At 45.2% G+C, this 20626-nt stretch overlaps 1 protein-coding gene across 1 annotated transcript in view; it reads left to right on the top strand.

Annotated features, from left to right (window-relative positions):
- LOC141264912 (asparagine synthetase [glutamine-hydrolyzing]-like) overlaps positions 1-20626 on the top strand; it is a 186559-nt gene that overhangs the window by 35462 nt on the left and 130471 nt on the right. The window contains exons 2-6 of the mRNA XM_073677324.1: positions 8694-8959; positions 10806-11043; positions 11268-11453; positions 11871-11972; positions 16854-16981. Of these exons, the coding sequence (XP_073533425.1) occupies positions 8711-8959; positions 10806-11043; positions 11268-11453; positions 11871-11972; positions 16854-16981 (903 nt within the window). The 5' untranslated portion in view covers positions 8694-8710. The remainder of the gene's footprint in view (positions 1-8693; positions 8960-10805; positions 11044-11267; positions 11454-11870; positions 11973-16853; positions 16982-20626) is intronic.

Below are 20626 nucleotides of genomic sequence, written 5' to 3'. Positions count from 1 at the left end.
TATTGTTCTACAGTGCCGTATAAAGTAATACAGCGCCCATATACTGTCCTGTGGTGCAATATATTTAAACAGTGCTTGTATACTGTCCTATAGTGTCACATATAGTTCTACTGTGCCAATGTGGCGCCCCTGAGGGTTCGACCGCCACAGGGATGCTGCACTTCTTTAATGGAGTGTAGTGTTCCTCCTCTGAGGTAAGAACAGTGTGATGATCGGGACCCTTCCTTAGCATCCAACACCACATTTCTCCACCAGAGGGGGCAAGTATGCACTAGGTGCTGCTCCCCTGGTTACAGGGAGACTGGGGAACCAAGAGTTAGGGGAACCAGTTAGTGGGTGAGGGTGGAGGACTCACAATTTAGTGACACTTTAAAATTCATATTTAATAAAAAGCCATCTTGGGTCTTGGTTCTTTGACTGTCCTTGTAGTTTAGTTCCTTGACGGTCCTGGTAGTTAACTTGCCTGGCTGTCATGTACTGTGATCTCCTACCCTGAAAGTGGATCCTGTGTGGGCCCGCATCAGATGGGAACACAGCCCTCGTACCCCGGCCTTGGGACGAGGGGCAGGTTGCAGACAAGGAATGTCTCAACCCAGTCAAGGACCATGACCAAGAAGGCCCGGAGCTTAAGAGTGTAGCTCCACAGCAAATGGATCCCAGGCAGGATGCAGACGGAGCGGTGTACGCCACCTGTCCTCACCAGCTGATATATTCAGAGGGAGTCCGGCTGCAAGAGGGGTACCGGCCCCCGACACCCGACCTTGCTACTCCATGTCCTGGTCAGGGAAGCCCGGTAGGCCCTGAGGATCCCACCGGGTATCGGAAGGAGCGGAGCTGCCACCCGTACCCTTGTTCTAAGAGGAGCTCAGAGGGAGTCCCGGCCTATTCGCACACACACGGACAGGAAAGGATTCAGTCTGTAGTTCAGGAACACTCTGGTGTAGGGTCTCGACTGAATGCTGGACTTACTCGGAGGTTGTCGGACCCCCGTCCCTGGTGACCGCAGGACTCCGCGGGGAGCAGGGAGTCGCCTTCCTTCTGCCAACTCTAAAGTGAGTAAAGCCTTGGAAGTTCACCCCTATGGCCTCCGGACTGTTTATTCTGCGCCACACCGCGCGACGTGGCATCCGTTCTCCTCTACTACTACCCCCTCCATCCTGTCTCTCTGCCCTGAGGCCCTGCTCCGCCTGTGGGGAGTAGTAATAACTTTGGCCGCTATACCACCATGCATCAACGGACTGCAGCGGCGCTGGTGGCCTTCACCAGGTGCCACAGGTGGCGTAGTCGTAAATCAGCCACTCAACCCGGACGAGCCCACACCATCCTTTTTAATGTGACGGCCCTGAGCACGGGTCGGGTCCGGGCCACGGCTGCATCCCATCTCTCCATCACAGGACCCGACTCCGAGTCCCCCATCTCCCAGGGTAAACAAAAGGGCTTTTCGAGTAGAGGCGTCACACCAATTTACTATCCAACAGTGCCATATATAGTGCCCACATACTGTCCTATCGACCCATGTATATACAGAGCCCATATAGTGCAAATAGTGGTCTCTCCAGATGGAGAAAATGGATGAGCAGCTGTGGGGTGAGTGATTTCCCGCCTTTCTCTCCTCTCCAGCCTCATGTCATATCTTTACCTCTGACATAGATCCCTGTCCTCCGATCTAGGAAAGTTCCCGGAGATCCATTGATGCAAAGTCCTGTCCGGAGCCCATCACAAAGCAAATATTTCAAAAGACTGCACAAGGGTCCAAAAACATACAACACGATAGTGCCATAGCGTACCCATCTACTGCACCCACTGCCCAGTTATTGCAGACAGAAAATGTATAAGTGCCATATTCTGTCCAGATATTGCTATATTCAGTAGTGTTCAAAATAATAGCAGTCCAATATGACTAACCAGATTAATCCCTGTTTTTGGTATAAATTATATTACCACATGTCAAACAATTTACCAGTTGGAGCAGTAGATTCTAAGAAAACCCCCAGACTCCGCATTCATGATCTGCAGGTTTTTGAGTCTGTGTATCTGAATAATTAATTGTACGGGAGTGTGTTCAATATAATAGCAATGTGGAGTTCAGTCAGTGAGGTCAATCATTCTGTGAAGAAACAGCTGTGAATCAAGTGGCCTTTATTTAAGGGTGAAGCCAGCACATGTTGTACATGCATTTCTCCTTGAAAGCCTGAGAAATATGGGTCGTTGTTCTTATTCAGAAGAACAGCGTACTTTGATTAAAAAGTTGATTGGAGAGGGTAAAACTTATAAAGAAGTGCAGATGATTGGCTGTTCAGCTAAAATGATCTCCAATTTTTTAAAATGGAAAGAAAATCCAGAGAGATGAGGAAGAAAATGGAAGACTACCATTCAAATGGATGGAAGAATAGCCAGAATGGCAAAGGCTCAGCCAGTGATCAGCTCCAGGATGATCAAAGACAGTCTCCAGTTACCTGTGAGTCCTGTGACAGTTAGAAGACGCCTGTATGAAGCTAATCTCTTAGCAAGAAGTCCCCACAAAGTCCCACTGTAAAAAAAAAGACATGTACTGAAGCGGATACAATTTGCCAAAGAACACATCAACTGGCCTAAAGAGAAATGGAGAAACATTTTGTGTACTTATCAAAGTAAATTGTTCTTTTTGGGTCCAAGGGCCACAGACAGTTCGTCAGACGACCCCCAAACGCTACATTTAGCCATAGTACACCCTGCAGACAGTGAAGCATGGTGGAAGCATCATGATGTGGGCATGTTTCTCTTACTATGGTGCCGGACCTATTTACCACATACCAGGGATCATGGACCAGTTTGCATATATTAAAATACTTGAAGAGGTCATGTTGCCGTACGCTGAAGAGGATATGCCCTTGAAATGGGTGTTTCAATAAGACAACGACCCTAAACACATCAGTAAACGAGCAAAATCTTGGTTCCAGTCCATCAACATTGAGGTTCTGGAGAGGCCAGCCCAATCCCCGAACCTTAATCCCATTGAACACTTATGGGGTGACAGCAAAAATGCAGTCTGAGGCAAAGCCAAATAACTGTGGGATGTAGTCAAAGCATCCTGGGCTGGAATAACAGGTGACAGGGGCCATGAGTTGGTTGACTCTATGCAACATAGATGTGAAGCAGTTCTAAAAAACTGTGGGTATACAACTAAATATTAGGTTCGTGATTCACAGGAATGCTAAATCCTCAAAAAAGAGAAACATATTGTGAGTTTGTAAAGACAAATGCAGACACTGATATTTTTTAGAACAGCCCAATGTTCATTTTTTGTTGTGATCTGTAAAGTAATTAAAAATTATATACATTTCTCTTCATGCTTTGAATTAGAAAACAGTGTGCAATGTTCCCAATGCTGGAAATAAAAACTAATTTAAAGATTTTGTGCTTAACTCATGTGTTTGAACACACTGCTATTATTTTGAACACTACTATCGTGCTCACATAAAGCCAAATGTTATCCGCCTGCTGTCATAATTCATATATGACCCACTAAGTGTCAGTATACACAGAGTGCCCCATATAGTGTCACCCTGAGCCTACAAAGTGTCAAATATTCATACAGTGCCACATAGTGCACATATATTAACATATAGTGTCCAAACAGGCACTCTGCATCCAAGGCCCTTTAAAGATGTCCCAAATGGGCCGATAACTTGCAGAATTTGGCCATTCATTTTAAAGACAGGTTGTCAATATTATAGTCCAGGACACCCCCTTTGAAATAAATGATAATCTATAAATTAATGACCTGTGCGTTTCCGTTTGATCTGCAGATACCGAGCCTCCAGGATGTGTGGTATATGGGCACTGTTTGGCAATAACATAGTAACATAGTTTTTAAGGTTGAAGGAAGACTAAGTCCATCTAGTTCAACCCATAGCCTAACATGTTGATCCAGAGGAAGGCAAAAAAAAAACATGTGGCAAACACTAAGCTCCACATTGGGGAAAAAAATTCCTTCCCGACTCCATACGACAATCAGACTAGTTCCCTGGATCAACGCCCTATCAAGGAATCTAGTATATATAACCTGTAATATTATACTTTTCAAGAAAGGCATCCAGGCCCATCTTAAATGTTAGTAGTGAATCACTCATTACAACATCATGCGGCAGAGAGCTCCATAGTCTCACTGCTCTTACAGTAAAGAATCCCCGTCTGTGATTATGATTAAACCTTCTTTCCTCCAGACGTAGAAGATGCCCCCTTGTCCCCGTCTCAGGCCTCAGAGTAAAAAGATCAGTAGAAAGGTCTTTGTACTGTCCCCTCATATACTTGTACATAGTAATAAGATCACCCCTAAGCCTTCTTTTTTCCACAGTAAATAACCCCAAGTGTAATAACCTGTCTTGGTATTGCAGACCCCCCAGTCCTCTAATAACCTTGGTCGCTCTTCTCTGCACCCGCTCTAGTTCAGCTATGTCTTTCTTATACACCGGAGACCAGAACTGTACACAGTATTCTAAGTGTGGTCGCATTAATGACTTGTATAGAGGTAAAATTATGTTCTCCTCATGAGCATCTATGTCTCTTTTAATACATCCCATTATTTTATTTGCCTTTGCAGCAGCAGCCTGACACTGGCCACCAAACGTGAGCTTGTCGTCCACCAATACACCCAGGTCTTTTTCAGTGACAGTTTTGCCCAGTGTTTTACAATTAAGCATATAATTATACATTTTATTTCCTCTGCCCATGTGCATTACCTTACATTTATCCCCATTAAAGCTCATTTGCCATTTATCAGCCCAAGCTTCTAGTTTACATAGATACTCCTGTAATATAAAATTGTCCTCCTCTGTATTGATTACCCTGCAGAGTTTAGTGTCATCTGCAAATATTGAAATACTACTCAGTATGCCCCCTACAAGGTCATTAATAAATATGTTAAAAAGAAGGGGGCCCAATACTGACCCCTGTGGTACCACACTGTTAACCGAGACCCAGTCTGAGTGTTTTCCATTAATAACCACCCTTTGTGTCCTATCACTGAGCCAGTTCTTAACCCACATACATATATTTTCCCCTATCCCCAGTGTTCTCATTTTATGTATCAACCTTTTGTGTGGAACCGTATCAGAAGCTTTTGAAAAGTCCATATACACAACATCCACTGCATTTCCTTGGTCCAGTCCAGAACTTGCCTCCTCATAGAAGCTGATCAGATTAGTTTGACAGGAACGGTCCCTCGTAAACCTATGTTGATATTGGGTCATGAGGTTATTCTTCTTCAGATACTCTATTATAGCATCTCTTAGGAAACCCTCCAAGATTTTACCCACAGTAGAGGTTAAGCTTACCGGCCTATAATTTCCAAGTTCAGTTTTTGTCCCCTTTTTGAATATTGGCACCACATTTGCTATACGCCAGTCCTGTGGTACAGACCCTGTTATTATGGAATCTTTAAAGATTAAAAATAATGGTCTATCTATGACGTTACTTAATTCCTGCAGTACTCGCGGGTGTATCCCATCCGGGCCCGGGGATTTGTCAACTTACGTGATTTTTAGACGCCGCCGTACTTCCTGCTGGGTTAAGCAAGTGACATTTAATGGAGAATTTTTGTTATCACTAATCATGTTTTCTGTCATGCGATTTTCTTGTGTAAATACGGTTGAAAAAAATCATTTAGCATATTGGCTTTTTCCTCATCCTCATCCACCATTTCACCCAGACTGTTTTTAAGAGGGCCAATGCTATCATTTTTTAGTTTCTTACTATTTATGTAGTTAAAGAATATTTTGGGATTATTTTTACTTTCTCTGCCAATGAGTCTCTCTTTCTCAATCTTTGCTGCCTTGATTTGGTTTTTACATAATTTATTTAATTTTCTATATTTATTTAATGCCTCATCACTACCTACTTGCTTTAGTTCTCTAAATGCTTTCTTTTTGTCACTTATTGCGCCCCTTACAGCTCTATTTAGCCATAGTGGTTTCCTCCTATTTCTAGCATGTTTATTCCCATAGGGCATATATTGTGCACAGGTCCTATTCAGGATGTTAATAAATGTCTCCCATTTGCTTTGTATAGCTTTATGTCTCAGGATATCGTCCCAGTTTATTACACTAAGATCATCTCTCAACCGTTGGAAATTTGCCTTCCTGAAGATTAGTGTCCTTGTAACTCCTCTACTACACATCTTATTAAAGGTTACATGAAAACGTATTATTTTGTGATCACTATTACCCAAGTGACCCCCAACTTGTATATTTGATATGCGGTCTGGCCTGTTGGTTAATATTAGGTCTAGCAGTGCCCCCCTTCTTGTTGGGTCCTGAACCAGTTGTGAAAGGTAATTGTCTCTCATAGTTGTCAAAAACCTATTACCTTTGCTTGAACTACAGGTTTCTGTCCCCCAATGTATTTCAGGGTAGTTGAAGTCTCCCATAATAATGACTTCTCCTTGAGTCGCTGCTTCATCTATTTGCTTTACGAGGATATTCTCCGCTGCTTCCATTATTTTTGGAGACTTATAACAAACCCCTATCAGTAATTTATTATTTTTTCCCCCTCCCCTTATCTCCACCCACAGGGACTCTACATTTTCATTAGATTCACATATATTCTCCCACAAGATGGGTTTTAAGGATGATTTTACATATGAACACTCCCCCCTCCCCCCCGCTTGTTTGCACGGTCATTTCTGAACAGACTATAGCCCTGTAAATTAACTGCCCAGTCACGGCTCTCGCCCAGCCACGTCTCAGATATCCCTACCATGTCATAATTATTTTCCAACAAAATTAATTCTAATTCCTCCATTTTGTTGGTGAGGCTTCTGGCATTAGTGTACATGCATTTTATGTGTCTCCCTGTACCTCTATTCCTTCTTACTATATTGACTGTTCTAACCCCACCACAAATTTCTTTAATTGTGCCCAGGTCACTATCTGCACTATCTTCCCCACCTATAACATGAATACCCTCCCCCCAATCACTAGTTTAAACACTCCTCCAACCTTCTAGCCATTTTCTCCCCCAGCACAGCTGCACCCTCCCCATTAAGGTGCAGCCGATCCCTAGCGTAGAGTCTGTAGCCAACTGAGAAGTCGGCCCAGTTCTCCAGGAACCCAAATCCCTCCTTCCTACACCAGTTCTTGAGCCACTTATTTATCTCCCTAATCTCCCGTTGCCTCTCTGGCGTGGCACGTGGTACCGGTAGTATTTCAGAGAATACCACCTTAGAGGTCCTTGCTTTAAGCTTGCAGCCTAATTCCCTGAAATCATCTTTAAGGACCTTCCACCTACCTCTAACTTTGTCATTTGTGCCAATGTGCACCATGACCGCTGGGTCCTCACCAGCCCCTCCCAGTAATCTGTCAACCCGATCAGCGATGTGCCGGACTCGAGCGCCAGGTAAGCAGCACACTATTTGACGATCCCTGTCTTTGTGACAGATTGCCCTATCTGTTCCCCTAATAATTGAGTCCCCCACTACCAGCACCTGCCTGGCCTGCCCTGCTCTCCTATTTCCCCCCTTACTGGAGCTGACACTCCTCCGGCTTTCAGAGGACATGCCTTGCTGCAGCAGTGCTACCCCTGTACTGACATCGCCCTCATCTGCCAACTTTGCAAACTTATTGGGGTGTATCAATCAGGATTAGCCTCCCTGGCACTCTTCCCTCTACCCCCCTTCTGTCACCCAGCTAGCTGCCTCACTGTCCTGCCGCTCCCTACTACCACCCTCCCCCACATCTACCCCAGTGAGCAGCTGCTCAGTGAGCAGCAGACTCCTTTCCATATTGTCAATGGATCTCAGTGTTGCCAGCTGCACATTTAGAACCAGTACCTGGGCTTCCAAATGCACAATGTGCACACATCTCGTGCAGCAGTATGCACCCACGACTGGCTGTTCAAGGATTGCATATATGTGGCAAGATGTACACTGGATAGCATTGTCAATAATTGAGCTCATTTTCTAATGGGGATTGCACTAGACAGAAATGGTAAGTAAAAAGAAATGTAAAGAATTAATAAAATACAGACAGCAAATCAGTCTAAATTCTTCCCTTCCAAACTCCCTGAATCCAAAGTCACTGAATCACAAGTCACACACTTACTTCTGTTCGCACTTACGCTCCGGTCACACTCAGCTTGTTCACACTCACTAAGGAAGAAGATTTAAAGAGGTTTTTTTTTCTTCCCTAGGCAGCAATCCAACCTACAGCTCAATGCACTTCCAAAGGAATGGAAGCCCCAACCAGCTGCCCCTTATAAACCCTTAATTATAACCTCTCACCCTTAATTAACCCCTTGTGAGTATAGCTACACCTCAGGATTTAAGTGCAATATAGTTAACCCTTAAACACACAGATAATAAAATAAGAGACTGTAAAACTGTAGAGAGAATTTAGGTTTTAAAAAGCCCAATAAAATTAAACAGGTAGAAAAGCACTCAGCAGTTCACAATTCAGCAGCTCACCGCAATTCACACAGGTATATGCTGCAGGATTCCCAAAAACCTCTTCACTGAATCACAAGTCACACACTTACTTCCGTTTGCACTTACGCTCCGGTCACACTCAGCTCCTTCACACTCGCTAAGGAAGAAGATTTAAAGAGTTTTTTTTTCTTCCCTATAGCAGCAATCCAACCTAGAGCTTAATGCACTTACAAAGGACTGGAAGCCCCCTATCTATAAATTAATGACCTGCGCGTTTCCCTTTGATCTGCAGAATCCCGAGCCTCCAGGATGTGTGGTATATGGGCACTGTTTGGCAGTGATGAATGCCTTTCGGTGCAGTGTCTCAGTGCCATGAAAATCGCACATCGAGGTCCTGACGCATTTCGGTTCGAGAATGTGAACGGATTCACCAACTGCTGCTTTGGTTTCCACCGCCTGGCGATTGTGGACCAGCTATATGGCATGCAGCCTCTGCGGGTGAAGAAGTTCCCGTACCTATGGCTGTGTTACAACGGGGAGATTTACAATTACAAGCAGGTGAGAGCAAAGCTAAAGAGACAAACATCCCCGATGCTGCCGAACTGGGCCGACTGCCACTCAGAAGAAGTCTAAGGCAGCGGAGACACATAATGGTGGCATTCTGGTTATCATCATTACTCTGACTGCCTGCATATACATAGCTTGCATAGTTAGCAAACAGATGCAGTGTAAAGCATAGAGGAGAAATGGTGGTGCAAAATCTGTCTATCATGGTCATGGCCGAAAGTGTTGGCACCCTTGAAATTGTTCCAGAGAATGAAGTACTTCTTCCACAAAATTATTGCAATTACACATGATTATTTCCTTTGTGTGTTGGAACAGCACAAAAAAATCGAATTGGACATAATTTCAAACAAAATACGCAAAATTGGACGGACAAAATTATTGGCACCCTCAACTTAATATTTGGTTGCACCCTTTGGAATAAATAGCTGCAATCCATCGCTTCCTATAACCATCAACAAGCTTCTTACACCTCTCAACTGGAATTTTGGGCCGCTCTTCTTTTACAAACTGCTCCAGGTCTCTCAAATTTGAAGGCACCTTCTCCCAACAGTAATTATAAGATCTCTCCACAGGTGATCAATGGGATTTAGATCCAGACTCATTGCTGCCACTTCAGAACTTTCCAATGCTTTGTTTCCATCCATTTCGGGGGCTTCTTGAATTATGTTTGGGGTCATTGTCCTGCTGGACCCATGACCTAAGACGTAAACCCAGCTTTCTGACACTGGGCACTACATTGCGACCCAAAATCCTTTGATAATCTTCAGATTTCATGATGCCTTGCACACAGTCAAAACACCCACTGCCAGAGGCAGCAAAACAGCCCCAAAACATCTGTGAACCTCTACCATATTTGACTGTAGGTATTGTGTTCTTTTTTTTATAGGCCTCATTCCGTTTTTGGTAAACATTAGAATGATGTGCTTTACCAAAAAGCTCCATCTTGGTCTCATCTGTCCACAAGACACTTTCCTGCTTTCTCAGAAGGATTTTGGCTTACTCATGTAAATTTTGGCAAACTGCAGTCTAGCTTTTTTATGTCTCTGTGTCAGCAGTGGGGTCCTCCTGGGTCTCCTGCCATAGTATTTCATTTCATGAAATATCGACCGAAAGTTCGTGCTGACACTAATGCTCCTTGAGCCTACAGAACAGCTTGAATTTCTTTGGAGCCTGATTGGGGCTGCTTATCCACCATCCGGACTATCCTTCTTTGCAACCTTTTATCATTTTTTTTTTCTGATGTCTACATCCAAGAGATTAGCTACAGTGCCACGGGTTGTAAACTTCTTGATTATGTTGTGCACCATGGACAAAGAAACATCAAGATCTCTGGAGATGGACTTGTAAGCTTGATATTGTTAATATTTTTCAGCAATTTTGGTTCTCAAGTCCTCAGACAGTTCTCTCCTCTTTCTGTTCTCCATGCTTAGTGTGGTACACACAGACACACAATGCAAAGATTGAGTCAACTTCTCCCCTTTTTATCTGGTTTCAGGTGTGATTTTCATATTGCCCACACCTGTTACTTGCCACAGGTGAGTGTGAACGAGCATCACATGCTTGAAACAAAGTTGTTTACCCTCAATTTTGGAAAGGTGGCAGCAATTTTGTCCAGCCCATTTTTGGGGTTTTGTGTGAAAATATGTTCAATTTGACTTTTTTTCACACTCTTTTTGTATTGTTCCAATACACACAAAGGAAATAAACGTGTCTAACAAAATTTGTGTAGTTGTAATAATTTTCTGGGAGAAATCTTTCATTTTCTGGAACAATTTCAAGGGTGCCAATACTTTCGGCCATGAATCTGTCTGTCTAATCTATCGCTTGGTTTCCCCAGTTAGAGAAGCATCTGGGCTTCGAGTACCAGACGATGGTGGACGGCGAGGTGATTCTCCATCTCTACAGTAAATATGGCATTGAGCAGACGGCGGCGTTACTGGACGGCGTTTTCGCTTTCATCCTTTTGGACACAGCCAATAAGAAAGTCTTTCTCGGAAGAGACTCTTATGGAGTCCGGCCGCTGTTTAAGCTGCTCACTGACGATGGCTTTTTAGCAGTTTGCTCAGAAGCTAAAGGTATTGTATGAGTGACCCATGAAGCTTAAAGGGATTGTCCACTTTTTCTGTTTAAATTTGAACGTGTTCAATTTCCCTGCAGCACCCCCGCAGGAGAAATTATGCATTACACAGTTCTTTCGGAAGTCTTTGAGTACAAGGCATGATACAATGTATCGGTTTTGCCCGGAGTGCTTTTTTGATGTACCAATAATTACGTATAATTATCATGTCATTCTGTACAGGCCTTATTGACCTAAAACATTCAATGACCTCAAGTCCTAAGATTGATCCGTTCCCGCCCGGTCACTGCGAAGTTTTCGATCTCAAGCTCAGCGGAAAAGTGGCGTCGGTGGAATTGATAAAGTTCCGTAATTTCAAGGATGAACCTCAGCACGCGGAGTACGACTCTCTAGGAAAACTGCAAGCAGGTAATGTGACTGCAGGGTCAGACTACGCAAAGTTTGTAGTCTGTTACCATGGAGACACAGAGTTGTGCACAGGAGCTGTATACATAACAGTGGGAGTTTTTCCGATCAAAACAATTTGTAAAGTTGCTTAATTTGAGATGCAAAAGTGTTTACAATACTTTACATACTCTTATGTAGGAAAAACATGGCTGCTTTCCTCCAGAAACAGTGCCACTCCTGACGACAGGTTATATCTGGTATTGCAGCTCTGTTTTAAAGAAGTGAATGGGGCTGACATGCACCTGTGGCCAAGTGCGACACTGTTTTTGGAAGAAAGTAGCTGTATTTTTCTAAATTCAGACACCTTTAAGCATAATTTTGCATAAAGATCCCTGAAAAACAAAGCGAATCTGATTTTTTTTTTCCTTTTTCTCTCAGGCCTGGATCGTGAAACTGTTAAAAGAAACATCTGCCTCCTGTTTGAGAACGCGGTCAGGAAGCGGTTAATGGCGCACAGGAGGATCGGCTGCCTGCTGTCAGGTATGGAGGTCTAGGATGACATAACAGTGACGTGTTTCCAGCCCTCGTCTTTAGCAACACAGTTGGTGAAATTTTGCAAAACAGAGTTAGGAAATTCCAATTTTCCTAGCTAAAATTACTCTTTAGCTGAGTCTTTCTGTGATCATTCTCTTCAGCCAACTTTTCAAGAACCTCGTAAATGAAGTTAAACCTAGCATAAATCCTTTATATTCACGGCACTTCAATCAAATATTTAATCTACTACAACATAAAAGCACAAGCCATTGCCATATAAATACACCAATGTTTATTTAATTAAATTAAAGGAACAAAATACAAGATGCTTATGCGGAGAATTAATCCTGCCATCCATAGTATAGAAATATATCCAATAATGCATCATTTAGTCCCACAGTATAAGGTGCTTGACATAGTGTAAAGACATATAGAAAAGCCTATAAAGTGAATACACTATATGGGAGGTTATAAGAAGTAAAGTGCTGGAAATTAAAGGTACTACCTGTTTGAAGCGTTCCTGGCCACGACGCGCGTTTCGCGGTATGCTTCTTCCTGTGGGGATAGATCTTAAAGTCTGTACATGGAGTTTTGAGCTCCTTCTTGTGGAATAAATTGGTATTGCCGGTTGATGGAGTTTATTCTGCTATGCTGTCCCCTTTTAAATGTGAATTTATATGTTTAATTTAATTAAATAAAGATTGATGTATTTATATTGCAATGCCTTGTGCTTCCATGTTGTTGTAGGTTAAAAACTCGTAAATGAAGTGCCCATGACTACCTCTTTTACTGTCTGTGCCTCCAGCCTCGCTCACTCGTCTCTTCTCGGATGCGCAGCTCTCAAGACTTGGCCGACACTTTTCCGTTCCTGGAGGCCCTTAGGGACTCCAACAAAATTGTTGAACATTAGTTCGCTTTCCCAACTCACCTGCTAAGTGTATTCCGCTGCCACAAATGGAGTTCTTCTGAGTTGTTCACTTTCCTGATTTCACTGCTGTCCCTGCTGTTTTCTCCACACACACTCACACAAACGCTTCAGTAAAGTTCGACTGGACCAGAGGGTGTCCTTACTTCCTTCCTTGCCAAAACTAGATTCTCAGCTGAACTTCCTATTCCTGTCACTAACCAGAGATTTCCAATCCTCCTCCCCAGTATGGGCCAGCCCTACAGTTAACCATGTCTTCCCAACTAACAGGAACTGCAGCCATAGAAGGATAACTTTTGCATACCTTACAGTAAAATACATGTATAAATACATTAAAACCACAGGGATGTAAGAGGAGTTGAACGCCGTCCTCACCACTGTCACATTCCCCACACTTTAATTATGGTCGTCCTCAACCATTCAGGACCTAAAAGAAGGGTTATTACATACTAAAACATTCTAGAACATTCAGGACTAAAGTCTTGACCTCGACGTCTTCTCCTCACTGGACGCCTGGCACCTCTCGGTTAAGCGCCCCAGAAAGATAGATAACACAGTCCACAGTCTTCCAGACTCACTAGAACTGGTCCTTCTTGGTAAGTACCCTGGAAACATCAGAGTTTTCATGTCCATATATAACAGAGGCCTGCAGGCCACTACAGCAACAGCTCTTCCTGTCCAAGAGTACAGTCCTCAAGGTTCCTGACTCGGCCGGATCATCGGGTCTTCTGTTCCCCCTTCCCCCAACAACAGTCCTTAAGACTTAGGCACAGTCCTTCAGGGGCAAAGTCAATGGGGGGTAAAGTCCATGAAAATAGCAGTCTCTGTTATTGAGGGTATCTGACCCCCACGGTTGCACCAGCACCTGTAGTCCAGCAGAAAAAGGTGCAGCAAAACAAAAACTAAAACCAAAAAGTAGCCCACTTGGCTATACCAGGCCCATCCGGCCTCGATGGTGTCTCAAACAGTTATACTTTCCATTTTCAGGAGAAAAACACAGGCCTTTTTGGCCAAAAAGGTCTCAACAGTCCCTTTTCTTTAAACCAACCAAAACAGAGGCGGGACACCTGAAACTGGAGTCCTGAGACCCAACTGGTCTCTTCAGTTGGACCAAATTTTCATTGCTGTTTTCCTCTTTTCAGCCAACTTGTGGACCAAAGCTGAGGATGTACTTCTGCTCAAGGCAAATCTTTTCTCACGGTTTCCCCAGAGATTTCCTTCTCTTTCATGAAAGTGGCCCAGGCAGTGGGGGAAGGTGGTCTCTTCCATTTCCAGGGTTGGTCTGGGTACCTGACCAACCCTGGATCCCCCCCTGGATACAGAACTGCCATAGCTCACTTGGGTCGGCCCATAGCTGGTCACTTGGAAGTGCTGGACTACCTGCCTTGTAACCGGTCCAGTCGCCTCAGCTGGCTCCTGCTCTGCCACCCGCTCCAGATGTCTCAGACCTTCCTCCTCTGGACTTAACGATGTATGCTGTACTGCCTCGATGGCCCTTTCGGGAGTTCTGCTGCTCCCTGAGACTCCTGAGGAGCCACTTCAGCCTTCTTTGGTGGAGGCTTCTCCTGAATCACTCTTTCTTCTCCACGTTGGAAATCACTGGCCCTGGGTGCCCGGATAAACCCTTTAGGGCTTCTTCGGCCCACCTCTTCCAGGCTTGTGTTCTGGCCTGCTTCTCGGCCATTTCCTCCTCCCACTGCTCTAAATCAGTGCCCTTGAAGGGCAGGACCAACATTACCGCATACCAACCCTTGTGGCACCAACATTTTATAAATTCCACAATTTCACCCGGGTACAAACTATGGAGTCATGGGGGCAGATAATTTCACTTGACCGCACTCTGATTCACATATACCCAATCCCTCTAGGAACTCGAATCCACGCTTGATTCCACGTTTTCTGCTGCCATCCTCCAGGCTTAGTTGGACCCTTCTAGCCAGCCCCATAGGTAGATGTCTGTCCACTTTCCCTCCTTCACCACATCCATGCACGAGATTGGACATTTCCACCAGTAACTTTTCGGGGGAGCACTAGGAGGACCCTCTAGCGGTGAAGAGTTGAACATGTAAAATTTCATCCTCACCTCCTCTACCGCAGCACAGGCCCCTGCGAGATCTTCAAGGTGTGACACCTCTGAGCCAGCGGCCATAGGAAGCACTCTTTCATCAGCGGACTCCGATGAAGTCGTTCCCGGTGCTTCCGTATCGCTGGCAGGCGTTCCCCCTTCCGGCATCCAACTCCAACAGAGCACTTGGAACTCGTGTATAAAGACACCCACCTTGGGTTGTGGTGTGGTGGTTCACGACACGAGCATCTGGGCCCGGGGCGGCGGTCCTCAGGCATGTTTCCGGCATGGTCTCTGCCTCATTCTCCATGCGGTCATCCTGTCCTTCAGCCACCTCTTTGTCAGTCTCTGACATTTTCTCCGGAGCTCTCTTCCTCAGCTCCTTGAGTTCTTCCAGCAGAATGGCACCAGTCGCTCCCTTACGAAACACTGTAGCCTTTGTTCCGCCTCTTCCTTGGCCGGACTTCTGATGCGACCGCTGCATCACACTTTACTTGTGGCCACTCTACCTTCCGTCACGACTCCTTCCTCCTCCACGTCTTCCACCCGATGGGTCGTGCCTCAAACTGCGCCGCGCCCTCCTCAGGTATGCACCTCCCACTCCTGGCTGGATCCAAACTACAGGGCACATCTTTCTTTGGGCCCTTTGGGCTGGACACATTTTCCTCTCCCAAGATAGGCTGTTCTTCTTCTCTTCACCGCTGCCATCTTAGAGTCCATGCTTCTCACCACCATCTTGGGCCACATGTATTCTTGTGCTCTCCCATCCGTGTCATAGGTTTTCTTAACCCCGCTTTTTTTCATGCGAGAAACTCTCATCCCGCCAACTACACCAAATGTAATGGTGCCCAGGGCGGTAGGACTCGGTTCGTTTCCAGTGTGTATGTGTGATGCTGTTGTTACTGTGGACGCTCCTCTGGTCCGCCACGCTTGGAGTGGCCATGATTCCCCGCCTCCCCATGAACGGGAAACCATAACAGTCCATAAAAACGAATTTATCTTTATTAGCAGTTGTAAAAACACACAGTAAATAGCAGGAATTGTTGACATCGTTCCTTAGATGACATAACAGTGACATGTCTCCAGCCCTCATCTTCAGCAACACAGTTGGTGAAATTTTACAAAACAGAGTTAGAAAATTCCAATTTTCCTAGCTAAAATGACGCTTTAGCTGAGCCTGTCTGTGATCACTCTCTTCAGCCAACTTTTCAGAAACCAAGTGAATGAAGTGCTCGTGACTACCTCTTTTACTGTCTGTGCCCCCAGTCTCGCTGACTCATTTCTTCTCTGACCCGCAGCTCTCAAGACTTGGCCGACACTTTCCCATTTCCGGAGGCCCTTAGGGACTCCAACAAAGTTGCTGACCATTCTCTTTCCCAACTCGCCTGCTAAGAGTATTCCACTGCCACAAATGGAGTTCTTCTTAGTTGTTCCCTTTCCTGCTTTCACTGCTGTCCCTGCTGTCATCTCCACACTTACATATGGGCCAGCCCTACAGTTAACCCTGTCTTCCCAACTAACAGGGACTGCAGCCACAGAGGGATAACTTTTGAATACATTACATTACTTTAAAATACATGTATAAGTACATTTAAACCACAGGAATCTTAAAGGAGTAGAACGCCATCGTCACCAACCACACAGATGCACTGAGCAATTGAAAAAAGATCATAAATTTCTCTGAAACTAAAATAAACGTTTCATAAACTTTATCACTGTACAACAGTGACTGGACCGATATGTCAATCAGTAAACATGAGTGGCGCAATTTTCGGAAGGTGGTTGACCAATGTAAGTGACAGGGTCCTGTAGTTTGAAATTGGGACCATTTTGCTGCTGTTAGGACAAATTTGGCACCACAGATCGGCATCGTGCTGATCATTTATTGTGTTCCCAGGTGGCCTGGACTCCAGTTTGGTTGCTGCCACTCTGCTCAAACTGATGAGAGAAAGGAACTTACCTTACCCCCTGCAGACATTTGCCATTGGAATGGACGATAGCCCCGATTTACTGGCTGCAAGAAAGGTAACACAACTACCAGGATTGATATTACCATAAACAGCATAAATAATACAGTCATTTGGTGAATAGGTAATAATGCAATTCATTTCCTAAATGATAATATAACCATATGGTGCACACGTAATCCTGCAATTATTTCCTTAGTAATACTGCCACATGACGCACAAGTAAAACAGCAATTCATTTCCTAATCAATAACATTGCCATATGGTACAAGAGCAATAGAAAAAAATCCAGCAATCCCAAAAGAAAAAATATTAAATATTAAAACTTCACATTTCATGAAAATCAATTAAAAACATATTAAAGGGGGGATTAGAAAAGGGGACATAAAAAATTAGAGAAAGGATGACGAGTTTCAAACCAGCATGTTTTTTTTCTCATATGGATATGAGTAAGAACCATGCTGGTTCGAAACGCATGATATAGGGCACACTATGACTGATATATGTATAGTGCACACTGTCTGGTACATGGCAGTGTATAGGGCACACTGTGTCTGGTACATGGCAGTGTATAGGGCACACTGTGTCTGGTACATGGCAGTGTATAGGGCACACTGTGTCTGGTACATGGCAGTGTATAGTGCACACTGTGTCTGGTACATGGCAGTATATAGTGCACACTGTGTCTGGTACACGGCAGTGTATAGGGCACACTGTGTCTGGTACATGGCAGTGTATAGGGCACACTGTGTCTGGTACATGGCAGTGTATAGGGCACACTGTGCCTGGTACATGGCAGTGTATAGGGCACACTGTGTCTGGTACATGGCAGTGTATAGGGCACACTATGTCTGGTACATGGCAGTGTATAGGGCACACTGTGTCTGGTACACGGCAGTGTATAGGGCACACTGTGTCTGGTACATGGCAGTGTATAGTGCATACTGTGTATTGTACTTGGCAGTGTATAGTGCACACTGTGTCTGGTACATGGCAGTGTATAGTGCACACTGTGTCTGGTACATGGCAGTGTATAGTGCATACTGTGTATTGTACTTGGCAGTGTATAGTGCACACTGTGTCTGGTACATGGCAGTGTATAGTGCACACTGTGTCTGGTACATGGCAGTGTACAGTGCACACTGTGTCTGGTACATGGCAGTGTATAGGGCACACTGTGTCTGGTACACGGCAGTGTATAGGGCACACTGTGTCTGGTAGATGGCAGTGTATAGTGCACACTGTGACTGGTACAGGGCAGTGTATAGTGCACACTGTGTCTGGTACATGGCAGTGTATAGTGCACACTGTGTCTGGTACATGGCAGTGTATAGGGCACACTGTGTCTGGTACAGGGCAGTGTATAGTGCACACTGTGTCTGGTACATGGCAGTGTATAGTGCACACTGTGTCTGGTACATGGCAGTGTATAGGGCACACTGTGTCTGGTACATGGCAGTGTATAGGGCACACTGTGTCTGGTACAAGGCAGTGTATACGGCACACTGTGTCTGGTACATGGCAGTGTATAGGGCACACTGTGTCTGATACATGGCAGTGTATAGGGCACACTGTGTCTGGTACATGGCAGTGTATAGGGCACACTGTGCCTGGTACATGGCAGTGTATAGGGCACACTGTGTCTGGTACATGGCAGTGTATAGTGCACACTGTGTCTGGTACATGGCAGTGTATAGGGCACACTATGTCTGGTACATGGCAGTGTATAGGGCACACTGTGTCTGGTACATGGCAGTGTATAGGGCACACTGTGTCTGGTACATGGCAGTGTATAGGGCACACTGTGTCTGGTACATGGCAGTGTATAGGGCACACTGTGTCTAGTACATGGCAGTGTATAGTGCATACTGTGTATTGTACTTGGCAGTGTATAGTGCACACTGTGTCTGGTACATGGCAGTGTATAGTGCACACTGTGTCTGGTACATGGCAGTGTATAGTGCACACTGTGTCTGGTACATGGCAGTGTATAGTGCACACTGTGACTGGTACATGGCAGTGTATAGTGCACACTGTGTCTGGTACATGGCAGTGTATAGGGCACACTGTGTCTGGTACATGGCAGTGTATAGGGCACACTGTGACTGGTACATGGCAGTGTATAGTGCACACTGTGTCTGGTACATGGCAGTGTATAGTGCACACTGTGTCTGGTACATGGCAGTGTATAGGGCACACTGTGTCTGGTACATGGCAGTGTATAGGGCACACTGTGACTGGTACATGGCAGTGTATAGGGCACACTGTGCCTGGTACATGGCAGTGTATAGGGCACACTGTGTCTGGTACATGGCAGTGTATAGTGCACACTGTGTCTGGTACATGGCAGTGTATAGTGCACACTGTGTCTGGTACATGGCAGTGTATAGTGCACACTGTGTCTGGTACATGGCAGTGTATAGGGCACACTGTGACTGGTACATGGCAGTGTATAGGGCACACTGTGCCTGGTACATGGCAGTGTATAGGGCACACTGTGTCTGGTACATGGCAGTGTATAGGGCACACTGTGTCTGGTACATGGCAGTGTATAGGGCACACTGTGTCTGGTACATGGCAGTGTATAGTGCACACTGTGTCTGGTACATGGCAGTGTATAGGGCACACTATGTCTGGTACATGGCAGTGTATAGGGCACACTATGTCTGGTACATGGCAGTGTATAGGGCACACTGTGTCTGGTACATGGCAGTGTATAGGGCACACTGTGTCTGGTACATGGCAGTGTATAGGGCACACTGTGTCTGGTACATGGCAGTGTATAGGGCACACTGTGTCTGGTACATGGCAGTGTATAGGGCACACTGTGTCTGGTACATGGCAGTGTATAGGGCACACTGTGTCTGGTACATGGCAGTGTATAGTGCACACTGTGTCTGGTACATGGCAGTGTATAGAGCACACTATGTCTGGTACATGGCAGTGTATAGTGCACACTGTGTCTGGTACATGGCAGTGTATAGTGCACACTATGTCTGGTACATGGCAGTGTATAGTGCACACTGTGTCTGGTACATGGCAGTGTATAGGGCACACTGTGTCTGGTACATGGCAGTGTATAGTGCACACTATGTCTGGTACATGGCAGTGTATAGTGCACACTGTGTCTGGTACATGGCAGTGTATAGGGCACACTGTGTCTGGTACATGGCAGTGTATAGGGCACACTGTGACTGGTACATGGCAGTGTATAGGACACACTGTGTCTGGTACATGGCATTGTATAGGGCACACTGTGTCTGGTACATGGCAGTGTATAGGGCACACTGTGACTGGTACATGGCAGTGTATAGGGCACACTGTGACTGGTACATGGCAGTGTATAGGGCACACTGTGTCTGGTACATGGCAGTGTATAGGGCACACTGTGTCTGGTACATGGCAGTGTATAGTGCACACTGTGTCTGGTACATGGCAGTGTATAGGGCACACTGTGTCTGGTACATGGCAGTGTATAGGGCACACTGTGACTGGTACATGGCAGTGTATAGGGCACACTGTGCCTGGTACATGGCAGTGTATAGTGCACACTATGTCTGGTACATGGCAGTGTATAGTGCATACTGTGTCTGGTACATGGCAGTGTATAGTGCACACTGTGTCTGGTACATGGCAGTGTATAGTGCACACTGTGTCTGGTACATAGCAGTGTATAGGGCATACTGTGTCTGGTACATGGCAG

Source organism: Phyllobates terribilis, unplaced genomic scaffold, assembly GCF_046119375.1.
Source record: "Phyllobates terribilis strain yellow unplaced genomic scaffold, ASM4611937v1 Scaffold_4__5_contigs__length_816908805, whole genome shotgun sequence".
Lineage (NCBI taxonomy): Eukaryota > Metazoa > Chordata > Amphibia > Anura > Dendrobatidae > Phyllobates > Phyllobates terribilis.
Note: the sequence above shows the minus strand (reverse complement) of the source record. Positions and strands in the feature narration are given on the sequence as shown.